Here is a 22,962-nt window from a genome sequence, read left to right as displayed (position 1 = left end):
TAGTTAAAAACACAGTGTTAATAATAAACAAAATGGTGGCAAAAATAAATACATACAGTTAATATGATGTTAAAAATGTATAATACCAGGAAAATGAAACAAAATCTGGCCAAAAATGAAAATTATATTAACAAAAACTTTATTTTCACTATGTTAATTAAATAGGGTTCAGGAAACTTCACATTTTATAACTCACACCAAGGGGGATACCTTCAATGAGCACATTTATTTGCACAACTGCTATAGCACATTTTAAGGTAGAATTACAATGTCTGAATTTTTCTTTTCATTTACAACCTGCTGTATGTTTGCTTTCTTCATTACTTTTTTGTTAATTTTATTCAGAGAACAGAGTACAAACAGCTCAATTCAGTCACAGATACATCAGTACAGTAATACAAACATTGTGTTTTACAAAAGTGAAACTGAACACTTCACCACCTGCCCAGCTCAGACTGCTTTATGACAACCCAGGTTGATGTGGCACCTCATATACCGTATATATTAAGAAGCAAAACACATCTACCAGAGCCTTGCCATGTTTATTTTAAAACAGCATTAATGAATTCTTATCACATTCTAAATTCTGTAACGAGAAGGGACCTTGATCCATTGACCAGAGGCTACAACTTCCCTTAACACTAAGAGCCGCATTGCTTATTCTCTTTGGAACAAGACAACTCAATATTCTTAGAAGTAAGCAGAAAGCTTAGCCATCCATGCTCTTGAAAGCCAGAGGTCATTTTCTTTGGGCCTGGTAGCTACTCTTCATTGAGCCTTACAGCTAGGCATCCTGAACTAGCTCTAAGATTCACTCCTCCAAACTTAATATACTGTCAGAATAAATTAATTTACTTTTATTTGGCTGAAGCCTTTATCCAAGGCCACTTAAGTAAGATAGCCCAATGTGACAGAAGAAGCGTCACATAAAGAAAGGTATTTCACCACCTACAGTCTTGTGCCAGAAAGAGTCATGCATTACCCGATTAAGATGCAAAGGATACGGCAAAGAACCTCCATCACTTAGAGGCCCAAGGAAGACATCATCAAACCTAAACATGAACAAAGATAAAGAGTGAACTCCACTGCAAGTTAATTCTTCACTTCTATAATGTTCTTAATAATTATGTAATTCTATAATGGGATAAAATTGGTGATAATAAAGGCCTTTTGTGCCTTTGCAAGAGTGGCAGGATTTTCCCCCTTAATTAAAGTACACCATACAGGATTATAAACTAACACAGGTGCAATTTCCACAGTCCTGCAATAAAACCCATGCACTGATAGTACTGCTTTTCCATGTCTGATTTAATATCAAGAATTACAAATAAAATCGCTTTGTTAATTAAGATATCCACTCATCTTGTCTTCTTGTTAGGGCTGGCATTAAAAATTTGACCAACCCAGTTAACATTTCCAGCTGACGACGAGTATGCACCTGAAAACCCATGTGGAGGCCGGCCCGGACACAGAAAGGCAGACATCGTTGGTTCAACTCACACACGTTTATTTACAATAAAGTGCTCACACACAACCCCAAAACTCCCCCAAAGTCCAGGCCTCACAATGCCTCTCTCTTCTCTTCAGGCCGCCTCCAATCCTCTGCTCCAAGACTTTGTCCTTCTTCCACCCAACTCCAGCGAAGGAATGGAGGGAGGCGGCCCCTTTTATCCCCACCCGGATGTGCTACAGGTGCCTCCCGATCACCATCTGCCGGCACTCCCCAGTGTGACGGAAGTACCGGCTGCGCACCCGGAAGCACTCCGGGTGACCCGGATCTTCTTCCCCTCAGCACTTCCGGGGGTGGTGGAAGTGCTGAGGGCCAGGGCTCCTCAGGCATTCGGGTGCCCCCTGGCGGTGAAAACGGGCCCCTATAGGGTTGAGCTTCTAAGCTCTGTTCCCGTGGTCCCCAAAGCCACGTGGTCTGGAGGAAGTGTAAGCTCCTGTGCGTCCCGGCTGGGTACCAACCCCAAACACTCGCCACACCCAGTATTGCCCCCCTCTTACATCCTGACCTTTGACATGTCAAGAACCATGGTGTACCTAGAACATTTCACTGTTATGAAGCCGAGAGTCCCAGAAATGCTCACTACGGGGGAATACATCATCAGACTCTGGCTAGATGCAAGGGAAAACTTTGGTTTAGTTTTATAAAAATGCTCTGATGCACAAAAGAAAGCTCAGTGGAGCTCAAAAGGCATAACAATAAATGCAATGCAGTGTAGTCCCAAAACAAAACCTAAGGCAAAGTCAAAAAGCGGAGCTAAAATCCAGAAAATCATAATAAGCACAAGGCATGACAAAAATCTCAAAAAAACGTACTACGAAGCACATTTGAGAGAACCTTCAGGAATTGTGGGAAACCCTCTGCCATTATAGGACTGAGGTTTGGCCCTGGTAGTGGCTTAGAGATGAAATCAAAAACAAGGCATAATGCATTCAATTAACAAAAGTTACATAAATAACTCAAAAATGAGGAAAAAGGACCTGAAACAAGGATTTGAAACCTAGTGAAGGTAGGAATACTGGCTGAAATACAGCAACCATGAAATAACACACCCTGTTGAAATACACAAAACAGTACTTACCATAAAGCACTTCAAGTTAGAACAGTTTAAAGACAGGATTAGCAAATAAACAAAAGTAAAGAAGTTAAATAAGTAAATAACAAAGAAATAATGAAAAACTAAACAAACAATATTTTTGCTTGTTGAACTTCACAAAAATACAGTCAGTCTGCCATTATCCAACCCACTATATTGTAACACAGGGTCACGGGGGTCTGCTAGAGCCAATCTCAGCGCACAAGGCAGGAACAAACCCGGGCAGGGTGTCAGCCCACCACAGGGCACACACACCCACACACCAAGCACACACTAGGGACAATTTAGGATCACCAATGCACCTAATCTGCATGTCTTTGGACTGTGGGAGGAAACCCACGCAGACACGGGGAGAACATGCAAACTCCACGCGAACCCGGGTCTCCTAATTGCGAGGCAGCAGTGCTACCACTGCGCCCCCATGCCACCCTTCACAAAAATACATCCATCCATCCATTATCCAACCCGCTACATCTTAACTACAGGGTCACGGGGGTCTGCTACAGTCAATCCCAGCCAACAAAGGGCGCAAGGCAGGAAACAAACCCTGGGCAGGACGCCAGCCCACCACAGGGCACGCGCGTACACACATACACACACCCACACACTAGGGGCAATTTAGAATCACCAATGCACCTAACCTTCATGTCTTTGGGCTGTGGGAGGAAACCGGAGCACCCAGAGGAAACCCGCGCAGACACGGGGAGAACTCCACGCAGGGAGGACTTGGGAAGCGAACCCGGATCTCCTAACCGTGAGTCAGCAGCACTCACAAAAATGCAAGACAATTTAAATTTCTGAAAGTGAACACAACAGAACATTTAGATTTCAGTGTGCTCTTTGTAGTGTTTATGATTTTAGATCATTGACTATTTAAGTATGTTTGCCATAAAGGCACAAGAGCCATGTAAACTGAGCAGTACCACGGCTGTATGTTCTTGTAACAGGCACTCACCACATGATCTTTCATTTTAGGAGCTCTGAACCATTTGAAATCACTGCAAGTTCTTACGCTTCACAACAACCAGTTGACAAAGCTGGAGGAAACCATTTCAGAACTCAAAGGAATGCAGTTTCTAAAGACTTTAAGTAAGGTTTTTACTTTTATGTGACAACCTTCAGTGTAATATAATGAGATTTATAATTCATTTTTTAACAAAGGGGTGTTCAACTCTTATGCTGGATGGTTACAGAGGCTGCAGGTGTTCTTTCCAGCCAATATATTATTTTAGTGTAAATTTTGTTTAGATTTTTTTTTTTTTTAATTAAATTAATAGATCTAGCTCTATGTCTACAGAACTTTAAATATAAATCATTTTCACAACTATGTTTTATTTAGAGATTTGGAAAGACACTTGACTTTTACTGATCAGGACCTTTGTTAATATTTATACCTTTTTGTTTGATTGTAATTCAGCTGCTTGTCAACATTTTAAAATGTAAAGTCAAATCTATTTGTTCACAATTAAGTTATATACTAATTTGACAAATTAATTTGTGTTGTAAAGCGAAGCATTTTTGAATAAACTAAAAAAAAATCATGGCTGTTGTTGCATTTTAAAATGGAGTTAAAGGGGCATGTTTCTAAAAGCCTTAAAACCTACTGAATACATCCCTTTTTTAGCCAAGAGATGTTATCAACTGTTGATTAAAAAATGTAAGACTTTGACAAAAGAAAACCATAATGCAGCGTAGTCAGTTGTAATGAATGCGAAGTACAATGTTATTCTTACAGTATGTGCAAGCTTAATCAACACGTACAATGGTGTCACGTGTTGTGAGTCTTGTGCAATAGAATATGTAAAATAAAACAACACAGAATGTAATATAGAAAACATGGCCCTTCCACAATTACCCCACCCAGCAAGTTCCGTGGTTCATGAAACTATGATCTGAGTATGCATGTGCACTGGGCCTTGTACTTGTACTTGGGCTTTGAGTCTTGTACGGACACAATATCTTAATGGCAGATCTGTACTCAAAATCAGATGATTCCATGGCTTACTGACAGCTCTGCTGCTGAATAAGATTCTTTACACAAATTTGTGCACTGCGCCATTTTATATGTCACAGAAGACCATAAGCACTGATGAAGCAGAAGTGGACAGTCAAAAGATGGATAATATGCAAGCCTAAGCTACAGTGAAGAAAACAGTTCCCCAAGAAAATAGTACCAAGAAACTCCTTTTCAAGTGTCCAGCAGCTAAACAGATATAAAGCTCCATGCAAGTGTCCATTTAACGTAAAGAAAAGCTCTTTGCAAGAATCTAATATTGCCACTGAGCTAAGGTCTTTACAAAAGTATCAGAAAAGCAGCAGCTAAACTGAGAGAGCTTTTCTGAAAAGAGTCTAATACACAGCAGTGACTCTCTCTCACCCCACTTCTTTGTTTCAACTACAGTAGAAGTGAAGCTGACATTTTTACAGTTTCTGAAAACACAGAAATGTTACTAAATCATTATCATAAACTCAAGGTTATATTCACATGGAAATCGAAAGCTGCAAACAGACTGGCTTCACAAAACATTCTAAGAACCTACTTCACTTTCTATCTAAGCAAAACCCTCTGAATCCTGCTTGACCTTTCAACTTTCGTAGAATACACTTCTGTACTTCTGTTCAGCTTGACAAGACAGACATTCATTAAATAATTGAAGTATCAATTCAAGTATCTCCTGTACAGTACTCCACCAATAGCTATTCAACTCATAACTTTGGACTTGAATGAACTCTGACCTTATGTACATACCTTTCAATTTTTAGCTACATTTAAGCAAAGTTCTAGAATAATTTGCAGAGTTGGGGTGGCCTGTTTTAGCTGCAGAAATGTCAGGACAGAATTCTCTGTGGAGCCTCTACTCCTTTGAATACATGTAGCCTGAATTTCCAATTAGCCTCACGGCTAACGATTGTAAATCAAAAACACAGTGCAGCTCCTCCCAGTTCAAAATTGGTACTGCCACGTAACAAGCTAAAGGACAATAACTGACATCCTAACAGTCCTAAACCTTAGAAGGGCTAATCTTTCCTGGCTAGAGACCATGTTCTGCAACATTTCATCCGTGATATTGGTTGGCTTCTTGCCAAACGCCTAGCATCTCTCTATCTACTTCCAAAGCTTACAGCACATCAACATTATTCATTTATATCAATATCATTCATTCATCAACAACATTAATTTCCGGCGCCGCATCCGAGTGGCAGCCTTTCCAGCAGCTCCGTGTATGACTTTATCTTTTTACCTTTTTTTCTATTTTTTTTATTTTTTTTTCTCTGTTTCACTGATCACTTCTACCACTTTCTTTTATGTGGAATCGCTCCCTGGACACTTTTTACTACTTGACATGGATTTTTACACTCTGCGACTCGCCTATTCAAGTAGTCAACTTAAAGCACTGAGAAGAAATGCTCATGCCGGTCTGGTTCCTTATTTACCTGATGAGGTAAGAAGACAATATCAGTCAGCCTCGCTGGCGCAAAGATAAAAGATAAGATAAAAGCCAGGCAACTTGAGAGAAAATGGCGTTATAAACCGTCGGTGCCATCTGTGATCCTGGGAAATGTGAACTCACTACCAAATAAGATCGACGAATTGGCTGTGCTGGTGAAAAATGTTAGAATCTACAGAGAATGCAGCTTGCTGTGTTTTAGTGAAACGTGGCTAACAACTTCCATTCCAGATGCAAACGTGGAGCTACCCGGGTTTAGCACAGTTAGAGCAGATAGAGACGCAAGTACCTGCGGAAAGAAGAAAGGAGGAGGACTCGCACTCTATGTCAATACAAGATGGTGCAACTCAGGACATGTAAACGTTAAAATCTCCACTTGCTGCAGGGACATCGAACTGTTGGCCGTAAGTCTGCGTCCCTATTACTTGCCCAGAGAGTTTGGACACGTGATTGTTGTTATTGTTTACATCCCCCCTCAAGCGAACGTGGAGATGGCGAGTGACATCATCCATTCCGCAGTTGCTAAGTTACAAACGCAGCACCCTGAGGCACTTGTGCTAATCTCTGGAGACTTTAACCATGTGACGCTGGACAAAACATTACCTGCCTTCTCCCAGTATGTGGATTGTAACACCGGGGAAATAGGACTATCGACCTACTGTATGCAAACGTTAAAGACGCATACAGCGCCACCCCGCTGCCTGCGCTTGGGAAAGCAGATCATAACCTGGTTCTGCTTCAGCCTCAATACAAACCAAGAGTGAGGACGCTACCTACAACCACACGCTCATTCAGGAAGTGGTCCCTGAGGCAGAGCAGGCTCTGAGAGACTGCTTTGGAACTACAGACTGGGATATATTGCTGGGTCACATAGTGAGAACATTGAAGAGGTTGTTGAATGCACAACTGATTACATCAACTTCTGTATGGACATTGTAGTTCCAGTAAGAACAGTACGCTGCTATGCTAACAACAAGCCATGGATTACAAGTGACATCAAGGGCCTTTTGAACCAGAAGAAAAGGGCTTTTAAAGGTGGTGATCAGCATGAGCTCAAGCGGGTGCAGAAGGAACTCCGAGTCCAGCTCAGGTCGGCGAAAGAGCAGTACAGGAGAAAGCTGGAGCAGAAGTTGCAGAATAACAGCATGAAGGAAGTGTGGGATGGGATGAAGATTATCACTGGCTGCAGCTCGAAGCGGGGTGCCACCATCGAGACAGACGTGGAGAGAGCAAACCAAATGAACAACTTCTTTAATAGGTTTGATCACCCTAACCCACTCTCACCTCGAGTACTGCATCCTCCAACCATCCTTCTGCTGATACCAGCATAGGTGAGACATCCCCACCCACAATTACAGCAGCCCATGTGAGCAGAGAGCTGAAAGACTTTGTGCCAGCAAAGCAGCGGGTCCAGATGGTGTATCGCCACACTGCTGAAGGCCTGTGTGTTGGAACTGGGGAGTCCTCTACAGCGCATCTTCAACCTGAGCCTGGAACAGGGGAGAGTCCCAAGGCTTTGGAAAACATCTTGTATCACCCCAGTCCCAAAGGTATCACGTCCTAGTGAGCTGAATGACTATCCGCCTGTTGCTCTGACGTCACATCTGATGAAGACCATGGAGGGCTGCTGCTTCACCACCTGAGGCCACAGGTCCACCACGCCCTCGACCCTCTGCAGTTCGCATATCAGGAGAAGGTGGGAGCGGAGGATGCCATCATCTATATGCTACACCGATCCCTCTCCCACTGGACAGAGGCAGTGGTGCTTTAAGAATTATGTTTTGGACTTCTCTAGCGCCTTCAACACCATCCAACCTCTGCTCCTTAGAGACAAGCTGACTGAGATGGGAGTAGACTCACACCTGGTGGCATGGATTGTGGACTATCTTACAGACAGACCTCAATATGTGCATGTTGGGAACTGCAGGTCTGACATTGTGGTCAGCAATACAGGAGCGCGGGGACTGTACTTTCTCCGTCCTGTTCAATCTATATACATCAGACTTCCAATACGACTCGGAGTCCTGCCATGTGCAAAAGTTCGCTGATGACACTGCTATTGTGGGCTGCATCAGGAGTAGGCAGGAGGAGGAGTAGAGGAAGCTAATAAAGACTTTGTTAAATGGTGCGACTCAAACCCCTTACACCTGAACACCAGCAAGACCAAGGAGCTGGTGGTGGATTTTAGGAGGCCCAGGCCCCTCATGGACCCTGTGATCATCAGAGGTGACTGTGTGCAGAGGGTGCAGACCTATAAATATCTGGGAGTGCAGCTGGATGACAAATTGGACTGGACTGCCAATACTGATGCTCTGTGTAAGAAAGGTCAGAGCAGACTATACTTTCTGAGAAGGTTGGCATCCTTCAACATCTGCAATAACATGCTGCAGATGTTCCACCAGATGGTTGTGGCGAGTGCCCTCTTCTACACGGCGGTGTGCTGGGGAGGCAGCATAAAGATGAAAGACGCCTCACGCCTGGACAAACTTGTTAAGAAGGCAGGCTCTATTGTAGGAGTAAAGTTGGACAGTTTAACATCTGTGTCAGAGCGACGGGCATTAAGAAAACTCCTGTCAATCATGAATAATCCACTGCATCCACTGAACAGTGTCATCTCCAGGCAGAGGAGTATCTTCAGTGACAGACTTCTGTCACTGTCCTGCTCCACTGATAGACTGAGGAGATCGTTCCTCCCTCACACTATGCGACTCTTCAATTCCACCCGGGGGAGTAAATGCTAACATTACTCAAAGTTATTGTCTGGTTTTACATGCATTGATATCACTCTTTAATTCAATATTGCTTTTTATCAGTATACTGCTGCTGGATTATGTGAATTTCCCCTTGGGATTAATAAAGTATCTATCTATCTATCTATCTATCCATTACTTACTGTCTCCAAACAGTGAATTTCTTACACTGGCATTTAAGTTGACATTTTTACTGCTAACTGAAGTTTCTCTTTCTCACTCTGAGAAAAGAGGACAATGGTTTGCCCATTGGACAAAACTCTCACAACATGCATTAAGCAATAACAGGTAAAGCCGTGCCCACAGAAGTGAATTGCCTTTGAACAGTGTAACAGATTACAGTGTCTAGATTGTTACTGGGTCAGTACAAGTAAAGTTTCAGATACAGATTGACAAGAGAACCCTGACAGCTCCTACATCAAGTACTTGAATTTGCTTCAGAGATTCTGCCTGGTGTTGGCAGTGTGGCTGTATCTTGTAAATCCATTATGAGAGATGGCGAAATTCAATATTCTGTTTGGAACTGTGGAAATGCTTTGCTATTCAGGGAGTGTTAGAGTGGTCAGATCACTACAGGCTTTGCAGACATAGTGGAATATAGGTTTGTTTTTGTTTTTTTTTTCTTTTAAATTTGTATTTTGAGATCCAGTGGATCATGCAGAATATAGTAAAATGGCTTCAGACATTAAAGGATTGAATAATTAGTATTCAGCATAAAAAATTAATAACTGATAAAGTTTTGATGCTATACAGAATTCTTTATACATCTCTATAAAGCAGGACTTTAATTCAGGGCTTTCAAGAGCTTTCACTTCAGAGAGAAAAACTTTGGAACATTCTTTTAAAAAAACAGTAATCACTTTTGGTAAACTTCATACTAAGAATAGTTTAATAGTAAACAACAAAAAGCAAATAATTAGTTTTTGTTATAAATGTTCTCTTTCATCTCACTTTTACACTGAGTACTTCTGTCATCACTTTTGAGGTTTAAAACGTTTACATTTCCAATATTGGACTTCCAAATTTACTTTGGAGGAAGCTGGCACAATAGAAAAGTGATTAACACTGCTGTCTAACTGTTCTAGATCTCGGCTTTGTTCACATCTTGGACTTTACATGCACCTCCAACTGGGTACTGGGTCCGCCTACACCCGTACAAATGCACATATCAGAATAATTATCAAGTTCGTTCACCTCACAAACAAGTGCAAGGAATTTTACTCAATACATAAGGTGCACACAGACGGACAACACACATGGCTATGTGTGTTTTATATATACTTTTATGTACAGTACATTAATTGGCAACTGTAAATTCTGGCATTATTAGTATTTGCATTAATATACAGACAGGCATCATTTCAAGGGTTGGTTCATTTCCTTCCACTCAATGCTGCTGGGATAGGCTTCATCTCCTTTAGATTCTGCAATGGAAGAACGTTTTTTTTTTTTAAAAGAAAATGAATAAACGGATCTGTGGTGGGCTGGCGCCCTGCCCAGGGTTTGTTTCCTGCCTTGTGCCCTTGTGTTGGCTGGGATTGGCTCCAGCAGACCCCCCGTGACCCTGTAGTTAGGATATAGTGGGTTGGATAATAGATGGATGGATAAATGGATAATACTGTATAGTAGACTGACTGTTGCAAACTGATCACCCCAACTCACCCATTTGGAGCCTGGAAGTACTAAACCTACAGTAGCATTAGTAAGAAATAGACCTCCAGCTTTTAAAAGATTGAACAGCGGTACACTGGCCCTCAATAATTTTTGATAATACAAGAGGCAGATAACTCCATATGTAAAAACTGTAAAAGTTACATACTCGGTTATCATTAGTGACAGTTACAACAAGATTAGCTAAACAGAGAAGATTCTGCTGGTAAGAGGTGAGGTACAGTGAGGACAGAATTTGATTTTCAGGTAATAATGGAATATCAAGAGAGAGGAATGCAGACATGGAGCAAGATACAAAGGTCCAAAGGGAAACAACATGAGGACAAAATTGCCTGGGACACCCAATTTTCCAAATAAAATATAATATTTAGTAATTGATACATCTGAGGATTATAGGGCTAGAACTGGGTGGAAGACTTGAACCAGCCCTGGACTGGGTGCCATTCCACTGCAGGGCAAACTTGCACAAACTACTGGGCCAGTTTCCAGTTACCAAATAACCTTTTTCTGTATCATTCTTTGTAATAATGTTTATCTAGCATTCTGAAGAGAAGGCATCCAAACAGAAACAGTTTTATGGAGCAAATAGTCTGTAAAATGAATCCAATAAAGAATGAAAGAAGTCATTGTTGCATCCTCTTAAATTACTGCCATCAAGACTTGCACCCGTCAGGTTGCTCTAAATTTCTTAATAAAATCTACATGACCATTTATCTGACATGTTTAAAAGAAAGCTGAATGGAGCAGCATTGGTGCAAGGCAGGAACCACCTGAACTCTAGATAGAGTACCAGTCAATCACAAGGTAGACTCACGCTCATTTTCACCAAGCCAGTTCAAAGGAACCAGTTCATCTAACCTGCATGTATTTGTGATGCCAGAGAAATCCTGAGTACCTGAACTAACACCCACACATGCAGCATGAAAACTCAAGACAGTTGCTCTGTTTTAGCCGTAATCGTGCTGTGCTAACCTTTGCCACTTTGAAAAGAGAAAGGAGAATGAATCAGTAAGTCACCACTGCAATTATATTATATGTTTTCCAATAAATGTAAGCTGTAACTTATCATCAGAAGGAGCGCACAAAAGTATAAAACATTCTTTCTTTAGTGACCAACTCCAATTCTAGAGGGCTGCAGTGGCTGTAACTTTTCTTCTTTCACTTTCTTAAATCAGTGACCAATTTCTTGTGTTAATTGATTTCCTTTCCCTTCATTTCAACTGCCGTGTTTTTTTGTTTGTTTAAGACTTAAGCCTTTCTTTTTTCCTTAAATGGCAGCCAAACAGAAGTGGGCCAAAAGATGACCACCTAAACTGGGTTCTCAAATTCCAACCAATTTCACTCCAATCAATTTCTTGATTAGGAGGCAATTCTTGTTGTTAATGAAATCTGTTATTTAATTCCTGATCTGCCTGACATTTTGAAACATATTTTCAAATACTGCATGATGGACACAAGTTAGCTGGTAATGTGTTGGCTTCTTTTTTATCTCATTATTGTTTGGCTGCTAATTAAGAAAACAAGAAACAAGAGTCTTAAATATCAATTCAATTAAAATTTAGGCAATGTTATTTAATAGGAAAAGCATGTCACTAATTAAGAAAATGTTTAGATGTAAACCTGCAGCCATGGAATTAGACACCCCTGCTTTAGATATTCTTTATATATTATTTCCTTCAGGTCAATCACATAATCACATTCTTTCTAAATATATTATTCATTGAAAAGTGAAAATAAAAACTGTGACACTTGAAAACGGCCAATCGTATTGTCAAAACATGGCACATCATGATCAGGCTACGTATTTCAAATAGAAATCAATCATGTCTGATTTTGTCTCACAAGTATACATTTCATGATGTCATTGACCAGTGATGCACTGATACAAAAATGACTTGACATAACTACTATAAATTGGCTTTTAGTCCTAGCAGATGCCTGAATACCACAAGCACCATTTCATATCTCCAGTTAAACATTTGTTGTACAAACACCTCTTCTTTTACTGACTATATCTCAGGGCATCGATTTTCTAACCCCAATTAGATATTGTTGATTCAGGACTGTGAGAGCTGGAGTCTGTGTTGGCAGCTTTGGACTCATGGTGGGGACCTACCCTGAATCTATCGTATGACACACTTCTACAGTACACATCCCATTGGGCCATCCTAGAATTAATAGCTATCCATAGGTAATGGGAAGTACTTGGATAATGTGTGAGCTCCACACAGATGGTGGCCCACATGTGATTTTAACCCTAGGCCTCTGAATATGTGAGGCGGCAGCACTAACCCTCTGCCACCTCCTACTATAAATGATAAACTGAATCTTTTCAGCTAGCAGATCTCAATGAAACCCAAAAGATTAACCCCATACAGGATGTTAGTGCATTACTGTACATTCACATCAGGTGCTGTTAGATTCACCAACTAAACCGACTTGACTTTAGGACATGGGAGGAAAAGTGAACTGCTTGGGAAAAGAACCCCATTTTGACGTGGGAAGAATATGCTAAAATAAATCAGACTGCACCTGCACAGGATATGAACTGGTCTCCTGGAGATAGTAAAACAAATATTTCAAAAAGTTGAGGAACAAAGGACAAAGGTAACACAATACATGGAGTAGACATGTGTATACTGTATTGTTGCTGAGAGAGACACGAGGGCAAACAAAGATCTAAAAAACAATAACTCATGCATTTGTAAGATTTGTTCTTAATTATTTGGCATCTTCTGCTAACATACTGTTTAAAATCTGTTGTTTAACATGCACATCAATTTACCCATGCAATACAGCGTGCTTTGTTTTTTTGGTTTGCAGTTCTTACACTACTCTCTGTTTAAAGGTAAAACCACATCTGCCCTGACACTATGAGAACATGTTTTCCTGGGTTAGCCATTTTGTGCAGTCAGTTGCTCATAAGCCATTCAGCTTTACGGTAACAAGACAGGATTAGTTTGTCCGTGCTGGCAATGTGTGTTAAAATTATGCAATACATCAATTTAGAAACCATGTCGTGCTGTTCCAGATTTATCTTGCAATGAATTTTTTCCAAAACAGATACTGTTAATTTACGGTTCTTGGCTTGTATTTCTACAGGTTTATTTTTGAATCCCTTGGCTCAAGAGTCACCATATCGCCTTTATGTAATTCATCATCTGCCATTACTGAAGATGCTTGACAAAAAAGGTTGCAAGTATTTTATATGCTTTATTTAGTATAACAATGTATATAAAGTGTGTCCATTGAAGTATGTCAGTTTGACTGCCAGTGAGCCTGTGTAGGGAAAAAATGGAGGAAGAGAAGGGAAGAGAAGATCACCAATAGAGAGAAACACAAAAATGAAGGAGCATTCATTGAACAAGGAGATTCATTTAAGCAAGGGGAGCTCATGTGGTGAATAATGATTCCAAAGAAACTTTCTAAAAAATGCTAACATATACTAGTGAATGAAGAATATGATACATATTTCCATGATTATAAAATTCTATTCTATTTTCTAATAACTTAGCTAGATAAATATTACAAAAAAAGAAAAATTGCAAAGGGAGAAACAGAGCAAAAAAATGAAAAAAAAATGTTAAAAATCATATTTATATAAAAGAACACACAATCCACCTGCCCGAGATCTGCTGTGCAGGGAGTCATAAACACATTAAAGCTTGCAAATGGACCCATATGTCCACAGTAACTTCTCTCACATTTTCTATTATAGTTCCAAATATCAGAGTCCAGCAGTATTGTCAGTATACAATGTAACATCTGGATTATCAAAACATTTATAAGGCACTGGATGACAAGACTGCAGAAATCACTTTTGATATCTGAAAAATCATTCAGCTGTCCATCCATGTCCTTTAGTTCTTTTAAATACACATTTGTGAGAGACTTTTGGAGACAATCACAGCAGCATCATTCAAAAGCGAGAAGGCAAATGTGGACAGGTTGAGAGTCCACCACAGACCATAATTTCACTCAAACCCACACTGACTCATACCAGACCAGTTAGCTTAACTGCCATGTCTTTCAAATGAATGGCAAAACGTAAAAACCTGTGCAAGCCAAAGGAAGAATGTATAAAATATAGGAATCAATGTTTGGCTCCCACAAGACAATGGTATTTTCTTCAAAAAAAAACTATCTACAAAATGTATTTTGCTTGAGTTTGAAGTAAATTTATATTTACAGAATAACACATAAACAATGCATATTCACGACCTAGTTCATGCATTTTAAGTTTACACATACAGTATGAGGATATACAGTTGTGCTTGAAAGTTTGTGAACCCTTTAGAATTTTCTATATTTCTACATAAATATGACCTAAAACATCATCAGATTTTCACTCAAGTCCTAAAAGTAGATAAAGAGAAACCAGTTAAATAAATGAGACAACAATATTATACTTGGTCATTTATTTATTGAGGAGGACGATCGAATATTACATATTTGTGAGTGGGAAAAGTACAGCATGTGGACCCCCTTTGCAGCAAAAACTGCAACTAAACGTTTCCGGTAACTTTTGATCATTCCTACACACCGGCTTGGAGGAATTTCATCCCATTCCTCCGTACAGAACAGCTTCACCTCTGGGATGTTGGTGGGTTTCCTCACATTAACTGCTCGCTTCAGGTCCTTCCACAACATTTCGATTGGATTAAGGTCAGGACTTTGACTTGGCCATTCCAAAACATTAGCTTTATTCTTCTTTAACTATTCTTTGGTAGAATGACTTGTGTGCTTAGGGTCGTTGTCTTGCTACATGACCCACCTTCTCTTGAGATTCAGTTCATGGACAGATGTCCTGACATTTTCCTTTAGAATTCTCTGATATAATTCAGAATTCATTGTTCCATCAATGAAGGCAAGCCATCCTGGCCCAGATGTGGCAAAACAGGCCCAAACCATGATACTACCACCACCATGTTTCACAGATGGGATAAGGTTCTTATGCTGGAATGCAGTGTATTCCTTTCTCCAAACGTAACGCTTTTCATTTAAACTAAAAAGTTCTATTTTTGTCTCATCCGTACACAAAACATTCTTCCAATAGCCTTCTGGTTTGTCCACGTGATCTTTAGCAAACTGCAGATGAGCAGCAATTTTTATTTGGAGAGCAGTGGCTTTCTCCTGGCAACCCTGCTATGCACACCATTGTTGTTCAGTGTTCTCCTGATGGTGGACTCATGAACACGAACATTAGCCAATGTGAGAGAGGCCTTCAGTTGCTTAGAAGTTACCCTGGGGTCCTTTGTGACCTTGCCGACTATTACACACCTTGCTCTTGGAGTGATCTTTGTTGGTCGACCACTCCTGGGAAGAGTAACAATGGTCTTGAATTTCCTCCATTTGTACACAATCTGTCAAACTCTCTAGAGATGGTTTTGTAACCTTTTCCAGCCTGATGAGCATCAACAACTCTTTTTTTGAGGTCCTCAGAAATCTCCTTTGTTTGTACCATGATACACTTCCACAAATATGTGTTGTGAAGAGCAGACTTTGATAGATCCTGTTCTTTAAATAACACAGGGTGCCCACTCACACCTGATTGTCATCCCATTGATTGAAAACACCTGACTCGAATTTCACCTTCAAACTAACTGCTAATCCGTGAGGTTCACATACTTTTGCCACTCACAAATATGTAATATTCGATCATTTTCCTTAATAAATAAATGACCAAGTATAATATTTTTGTCTCATTTGTTTACCTGTTTTCTCTTTATCTACTTTTAGAACTGGAGTGAAAATCTGATAATGTTTTAGGTCATATTTATGCAGAAAAATAGAAAATTCTAAAGGGTTCACAAACTTTCAAGCACAACTGTAATGTAACACAATTTTGAATTAAACTGTTCATTTGTGTATATTGTATGCTCAAGTATCTTGGCATTACAAACAGACCTGCTATGGACTGGTGTCCCCATCCAGTGCCAGTACTTTCACAGATTGTGACTCATTATGGCCTTTTTCAGGCAAAGGAATAAATTCGAACTTGAATGATTGAGAACATATCCTCAACAGCTTTTGGAAGTTAATTTTTATACATGTTTCAAAGACAATTAGAAAAATTAAAAGCTTAAAATGCAGCTTATTACAGTAATGGAAATCATTGCCAGTCACAGTCTTGCAGTATTACCTGAAATATTCAGCACAAATAATACAGAAAGCCTTGCAGGGCTTTGAATTTGTGAAAAGCTATATGTACTTTCTAGCTAAAATACTGAAGATGGATGGTCATACCACACTTTTTCTTCAGAAAAGCCATAGGGGATAACTTGTTGGTTCAAAGCGGGTGTTGTCCAACCCTAGGCTGAGCTAATTCTAATTCATTTTCTCCAACACCCAAGACGTTTCTAGATCCTTGGACGTATAATATATATATGTCTGGAGACGACCAATAGTGAACTTTGCTCAAAATTGGATGGGAACCATGAGACGACTCACTGTCACATTCCTAAACCAATCCAATGCTTCATGAAGGCATCACTCAAAGTAGGGTTGGTAATTTTGAACTACAAAAATCAGATGTGCTCTTGTTAACCTGGTCAGACAGGCAGCAGGCTTGTGTTTATGATAAACTGTCTAAAGTCAAAAAGGTCTCTTAAATGCCCCATTAGTCCTATAAATGTGTGTCGAGCGTGCATAGAGCACATCACACCTCTTAAAAATAAACATAACCTGTTTCAATAGAAACATCTTTCTGTGACATCAGTTTAAAAATTGGCATTTGAAGGCATCAGAGGATGAATGGTAAATATGGATATGTTGTTGCAGGTGCTGTGTGTGCTGTCTATTGTTCAGCATTACAACAGCGTAGGAGTCGATGTAAGCTTCAAAGAACTGGCAGCTATATTCATGAAAATATTAACTGAAAAATATGCATTTGAAGTAAACTGTCTGTCACACTCCATCCAAAGGACTGCCAATAAAAGGGGTGACTTACAGATTTCAGCACTCAAGACACCCAAATCAACAAATCTGCCTAACAACACCAGCAGATACACAGATGAGGCTGCACAACATCTACCTTCTGACCGCATGTTGGAATAAATAACTAAATAAACTTAACATTACTGTCTAATTGGAAATGCAGGCATGCCATAATTAAATAGCTGCAGCGCTTAAACTCAAATTGTAATGCTTATATAAACTCTGTTTGCTGTTGTTATGTCATATAGTGATGCAGCAGTTCAAATGACAGAAACATACAGTAGCAGACAAAGGAGCCCACACAGTACAGTCGATGTGGTGGTCAATGTGTGTTTGTTTGTGTCTGCTGTCGCAGTACTCATTATAAGGTGCGCATTAATCACTAAACTTCACTGACCTTGTGCTATTGAGCTCCTGAATGGATAACAGCAGTTTTTACTTCTCTGTGTCAAATCTTTTCTTTTCTCCCCAAAGCCCTTAGCAGCAGTTTAAAATGCACAGACTGGAGAAACCAGATTTCGCTGCTCTTCATTGCACACTTTGTAATGGTTTGTGCTCTGATCCTTGGTGTCTGTCCCTTTTTTAATGATTTATAGCACGTATTTCACATCAGGCAGACTCTCGCCAATGCTAGTGTTTAATGTCAAGTTCAGAAAGTGTCCCACAAATATTTGAAACAAAAATCTAAATTAACAAATGGATAAACAGACAAAATAAAATTACTCTTTAATGGAGTATTGTTTGCTTAGATAATTTATGATTTGTGAATTTCCCTTGAGATTAATGAAGTATTTATCTATCTATTTATGGGTAGCAATGCTTACTAAAAAGAGGACTGTCATTGCAAAAGGAAATGATTTCATTTATTTGTACAGTTTTAACAGTTGACCTGGATCTGTTCTAACTAGTTTGATACTAATAGCAATGTGAAGCAATTTCAATTTACAGAGATTAAGCAAGAAGAAAAAGAAGCAGCATTTAGAAAATACAGCCCTGAGCGTTTCAGGATTCTGCAGTCAATAGCGTTTGGGAAACGTGTGGAGTCTGTGGTGCCAAACAGCCAGTCCAGAGCTCTCATTCAGCATGGTGAGCAATAATTGCCATTTTGTCTTTTTATGAGGCCTTCACCAATGCAGGGGTTTTGTTTATTTTATCTATACTTTACATCTTCCTATTTTAAATACTTTTCCTGTAAAAGAATATGGAACAGAAGTACATTTGAACCACGAATATACTGTAGAATACTCAACAAACTCCAAGAACTACACCAGTTTACCAGTGTTGAACAACACACACCATGCAATGTGCAATCCATATACATTGCTTATGTACAAAAATTTTTAATTAGGCTGTTAAGGCTCCTAGGTAATTGTAAGTAAGTGGTAAGCAATATATAGGTAAAGACAGTAGGAAATAAAGACGAAGAAATGAAAACTCCTATGTAAACAGATCCAGAGAAAGTAAAACAGACAAGTCAAATAAGAGTCTAACTTTGCTGGCCTCCTCTAGAGTGCACTGCAATGATGGCGTAACAATTTTCACTTAATGAGAATTCTGAAAGTGGTTTTACTACTGTCCATTCTGAGGTCCATCTCCAGGACACAAAATAATAACTTACTCACCGAGCTCTTCATTCTCTTGGTCCCTCTGTCAGTCAGCTTTGGTAGGAACAGTGACCTTATCCCAGGTCAGAGTTGCACCAAGCTTGATCAGTGCCTGTAGTCTTGCTTGGCTTGTGATGGCGACACCAGCACTATTAAGGCATGAATGCTGAAAGGAGGTGACTTGAAAAACACTACTTTAAATGAGCAGATGATTTTAGAGACATTTATTTCTAGAACAACACCGAGCATTCAGTCACAATCAAAACTAAAGCCAGCCAATCAATTGTTAAAGCTAGATGAACATGCATCTACTATATAATAGTACGTTTATTTCATGTTTAAAACAACTGCATTTACTGCCAAGTATTTGGCTAGATCCTTTCCCCTTTTCAACTTAGCAATGTCTCTTTTATAAAAATTATGAATAAAAGATATTCCATGTAGAGCACATAGCCAGTAAAGGCTTATATTTGGCTGCAGCACTGTTCTTGAATCATCTCCATCTATTGCTACAACAATCTTACTGCAAAATAAAGTTGTGCCTAATGCCTTCACATAGCTTTTCTTACTACAACATCCATACATTTAAATGAAGCTTCTGGTTTTCCAAAATGAAAATCTAGGCATTTACTCAGGCTTCTTATAGCCCACTCCACTCCTTTGCATTGTAGCCCCCATGGTATTTTACCAGCATGTGCTGCTGCATTAAAATGGTAGGCTTACCCACCAACAAAGTGATGAGCGAACATCTGCACTGTAAAGTTAACATTAGGCCAGAGACAAACTGGCCAGCTTAGGGTGATCACGCTGTGATCCAACCACTGATCCTGCTGTTCTGTTTGGCTATAAAGCTCCTTCAGCTTTCCTTTGTGTCATTAACATGTCCAGCTGTGTGTAAATATGCTAAAGCTGTGCATAGAACTCAAAATCTTGAACTTGTATTTATTTGAGGGGTCATTTAACCAAGACTCGGATCCAGAACCAGTATCGTTATTCTGTAATGGTGATCCTCAGCTAATAACACCATAAAGTAAAATGTCTGTCTTGACAAACAGAGCTTTCTCGGTAGGGTTCCTACCATGTGTTGTTCATCAATGAATGCAAAGAAAATGGCCAATAAACAACATGCCTTCCTGCATATCTAATGCAAAGTACTTCATCAAAGTAAGGGCTGGCATAATACAAGGATATATCAGTGTATTTATTTAAAAAAAGTGTTCATTTTAATAACTTTTTTCCCCAGGTGATTATGCCACAGGAAGACTCCAGACTTGGTAAGTGAAGTACTTCAGCCAATGGGAGCCTCCAGAAAATTAAGGAAGATAAATTGTCACTATTAGTAACACGTGGTGTGGAGTTTGTTTTTTTGATAGCACCAGGGTCCTTTTGTCCCTCCATTAAATTAAGAGCAGCACTAAGGCCAGGGCTATCGCTGATGCTAAGTGTACCGTGTGTCATACTGGTGCCCCCTGGGCCAGGTGATATCTCACATTTTCTGCCTAGCTAGGTGGCAGCATCTGTGCCAGAATTACTGGATACAGAAAACACTGAGTACTGAACGAGAAGAAAAGAAAAAATAAACAAATAAAGACTCTCTGTAGTTGTTTTCAGACATTTTTCAAAGAGAAGGGGCTTTACGTATTCATTTATAAACTATTAGCAACACTGGTACACTTCACAAAAGGCATCTCTGACAGGGTGCCTATTAAAACAGGGCAAATTAAAGAACAAATAATATGAACTGAAATTTAATAATGTGCATGCAAGGATATGTAACATCAGAGTGAACAAAGTTGAAAAGCAAATGCTAAAACAGAACATTAGTTGGATGTTTTCCATGTAACAAATTCTTTGTGGGGTTATTTTGGGGGAAGTTGGTGGATTACAGACATGGTAAACACGTTGTTATTGTATTTCTTTATTCAGCTCATTATTAAGGGGAAGAAATGGCACTTTGATTACAAGAAAAATGAAAAGATCTTTAATGCAATTTTCTACTGTGGACTGGAACACCATGGCGACTTCCAAACAAACATCTGAGGGAGAGACGTTTGAAACGCCACATCGAGTGATTATCCGATTCAGATGACTCCTTGCATAGCCATCCGACTTCATGGACATACCTTTCCCACCTTAGTATTCTGTTATCAAACAAGATCTGCATGTATTGGTTTCTTGGAATCCAAACAGGTTCCATTAATGTTAAGTGCTAATTTATCAGCTATAAATTCCTGTAAAATTAAAGTGTGATTAATATGCTTTGTAACCAATGCTGGGAGTAACGAAGTAAAAGTAATGTGTGTTACGCAGTCCAATTACTTTTGAAAAGTAACAAGTAATGTAACACAGAACTTATTTTATTGAAGTGAAAACACTTGTATTACTTTAAAATGTCACTACAGAAGCTAAATCGCAACATTATAACATTATTTCGCATAAAGACATTGCATGCTGCTGTCACTGTAACACTGTGCACATGTGTGCTCCGGCCGTCTACTGACAGCGGACTAGAAGGTTAAGCACGTGTGTCGTGTGTGCAAATATGGGAAGGGAACTGAACAGAAGTATACATTTAATCCTGTATGCCCTGTTCAGTGAGCTGGGGATTATCACAGCAGCACTGGGTGTCAGGCAAAAAGCAAACATAGTGAACGTTTAGCACTTTAAACCACACAAGTGCCTTGGGAATAACACAGCCTGTCACTCTCTCAGCACTTCAAGAGACTTACTTATTATCGGTACAAACAACATACGATGTTTTAAAGATATCTCAGACCGAAATATTACTTTTGGTCTACAAGAATACATTTAAACATACAAAGGCTCAGCACTCTTGACTACAGGCCATTTATCAGCCAAAAATGCCTTACTGTATGTACTGGTCCCTACTATTGAGTGGAGCTCTCACCCTTAGCCTTAATAAACCTCGCAGTACTGAGGTAATGGCAAACCTCCGGCCGCACCAGGTGCTCAAAGAAATTGAACTTATTACTTCAATCGCTCAAGACATAAAGACAAAGCATAGAAAGTTAAAAGCAGCATGGTATTTATTACAGGAATAATAATAATACCAGTGGAACAAAGAATAATAGAAAATAGGACTGATAGTAAAGTCTGGATATATATAGTCTTTAGAAAAAGCTTACGAAAAAGTAAACATGACAAGGAAGAATATCACAGGCGGCTTGTGATCTAGCACTCATCCATGATGCTTTTCTGATGACCAGATGGAAATGGCCGCACGTTACCGTCGTTCTGTTCTCTTCTGAAGTCATCATTCCTTTCTCTTCCTCCCTCCTTTCTTACTATATCGCTCCTCAGACAAGGCGCATTTATTCTGAAATTCTACTGGGGGGTTTTGCAAGATAAGATATTTTGATTGGCTGGCTGTCAATGTGATGAATGAATTCACTGTCTGTTTTCCATCCATTCATTATCCAACCCGCTATATCCTAACTACAGGGTCACAGGGGTCTGCTGGAGCCAATCCCAGCCTGTTTTCCCAAACAATAAAACATTTTTGATGTTCTCTGAGGTGTTGCTATGTCTTACTTTCCGGACTGTAAAATAATTAGATGTCCATCCTTTCTCAGGTTATAAAGTAATTGATAGCCTGTGCCACCAGCATGTCTTCCTTTCTTTGTTGGAACAGCTGTTTTAAAAGTGAGATATAACTGGGAAGAAGACATGCTTTGATTTGCCCTGAATGTAATTCATCTGTTACCCTGTCTTAAACAAAAATATAATGGAAATATAAACCAAAATGTACAGATTTTGTACCCCACACCACACACCCCAGCAGTGTGCTGCATGCAATTCAGTAAGAGATACCTCTAAATAAAGTATCAGTTTAGATTTAATCCAGTTCTTTGCCATAGATATTTTGAAACATTGTTGTCAGGTGGCACCGTGGGCAGTGTTCACAAGGGGGATGTAAAAAGGGGTACGG

General features: G+C 39.6%; 1 protein-coding gene across 1 annotated transcript in view; it reads left to right on the top strand.

The window, feature by feature from the left end:
• LOC120516035 (leucine-rich repeat-containing protein 72) overlaps positions 1-21,742 on the top strand; it is a 56,044-nt gene extending 34,302 nt beyond the window's left edge. Inside the window, exons 5-9 of the mRNA XM_039737466.1 lie at positions 3,579-3,692; positions 13,576-13,665; positions 18,358-18,495; positions 20,257-20,287; positions 20,940-21,742. Coding sequence (XP_039593400.1) covers positions 3,579-3,692; positions 13,576-13,665; positions 18,358-18,495; positions 20,257-20,287; positions 20,940-21,102 — 536 coding nt within the window. The 3' untranslated portion in view covers positions 21,103-21,742. The remainder of the gene's footprint in view (positions 1-3,578; positions 3,693-13,575; positions 13,666-18,357; positions 18,496-20,256; positions 20,288-20,939) is intronic.
• Positions 21,743-22,962: the final 1,220 nt, after the last annotated feature.

This window comes from Polypterus senegalus, chromosome 15 (genome assembly GCF_016835505.1).
Source record: "Polypterus senegalus isolate Bchr_013 chromosome 15, ASM1683550v1, whole genome shotgun sequence".
NCBI classification, from domain to species: Eukaryota; Metazoa; Chordata; class Cladistia; order Polypteriformes; family Polypteridae; genus Polypterus; species Polypterus senegalus.
This window is presented reverse-complemented; position numbering and strand designations above follow the sequence as displayed.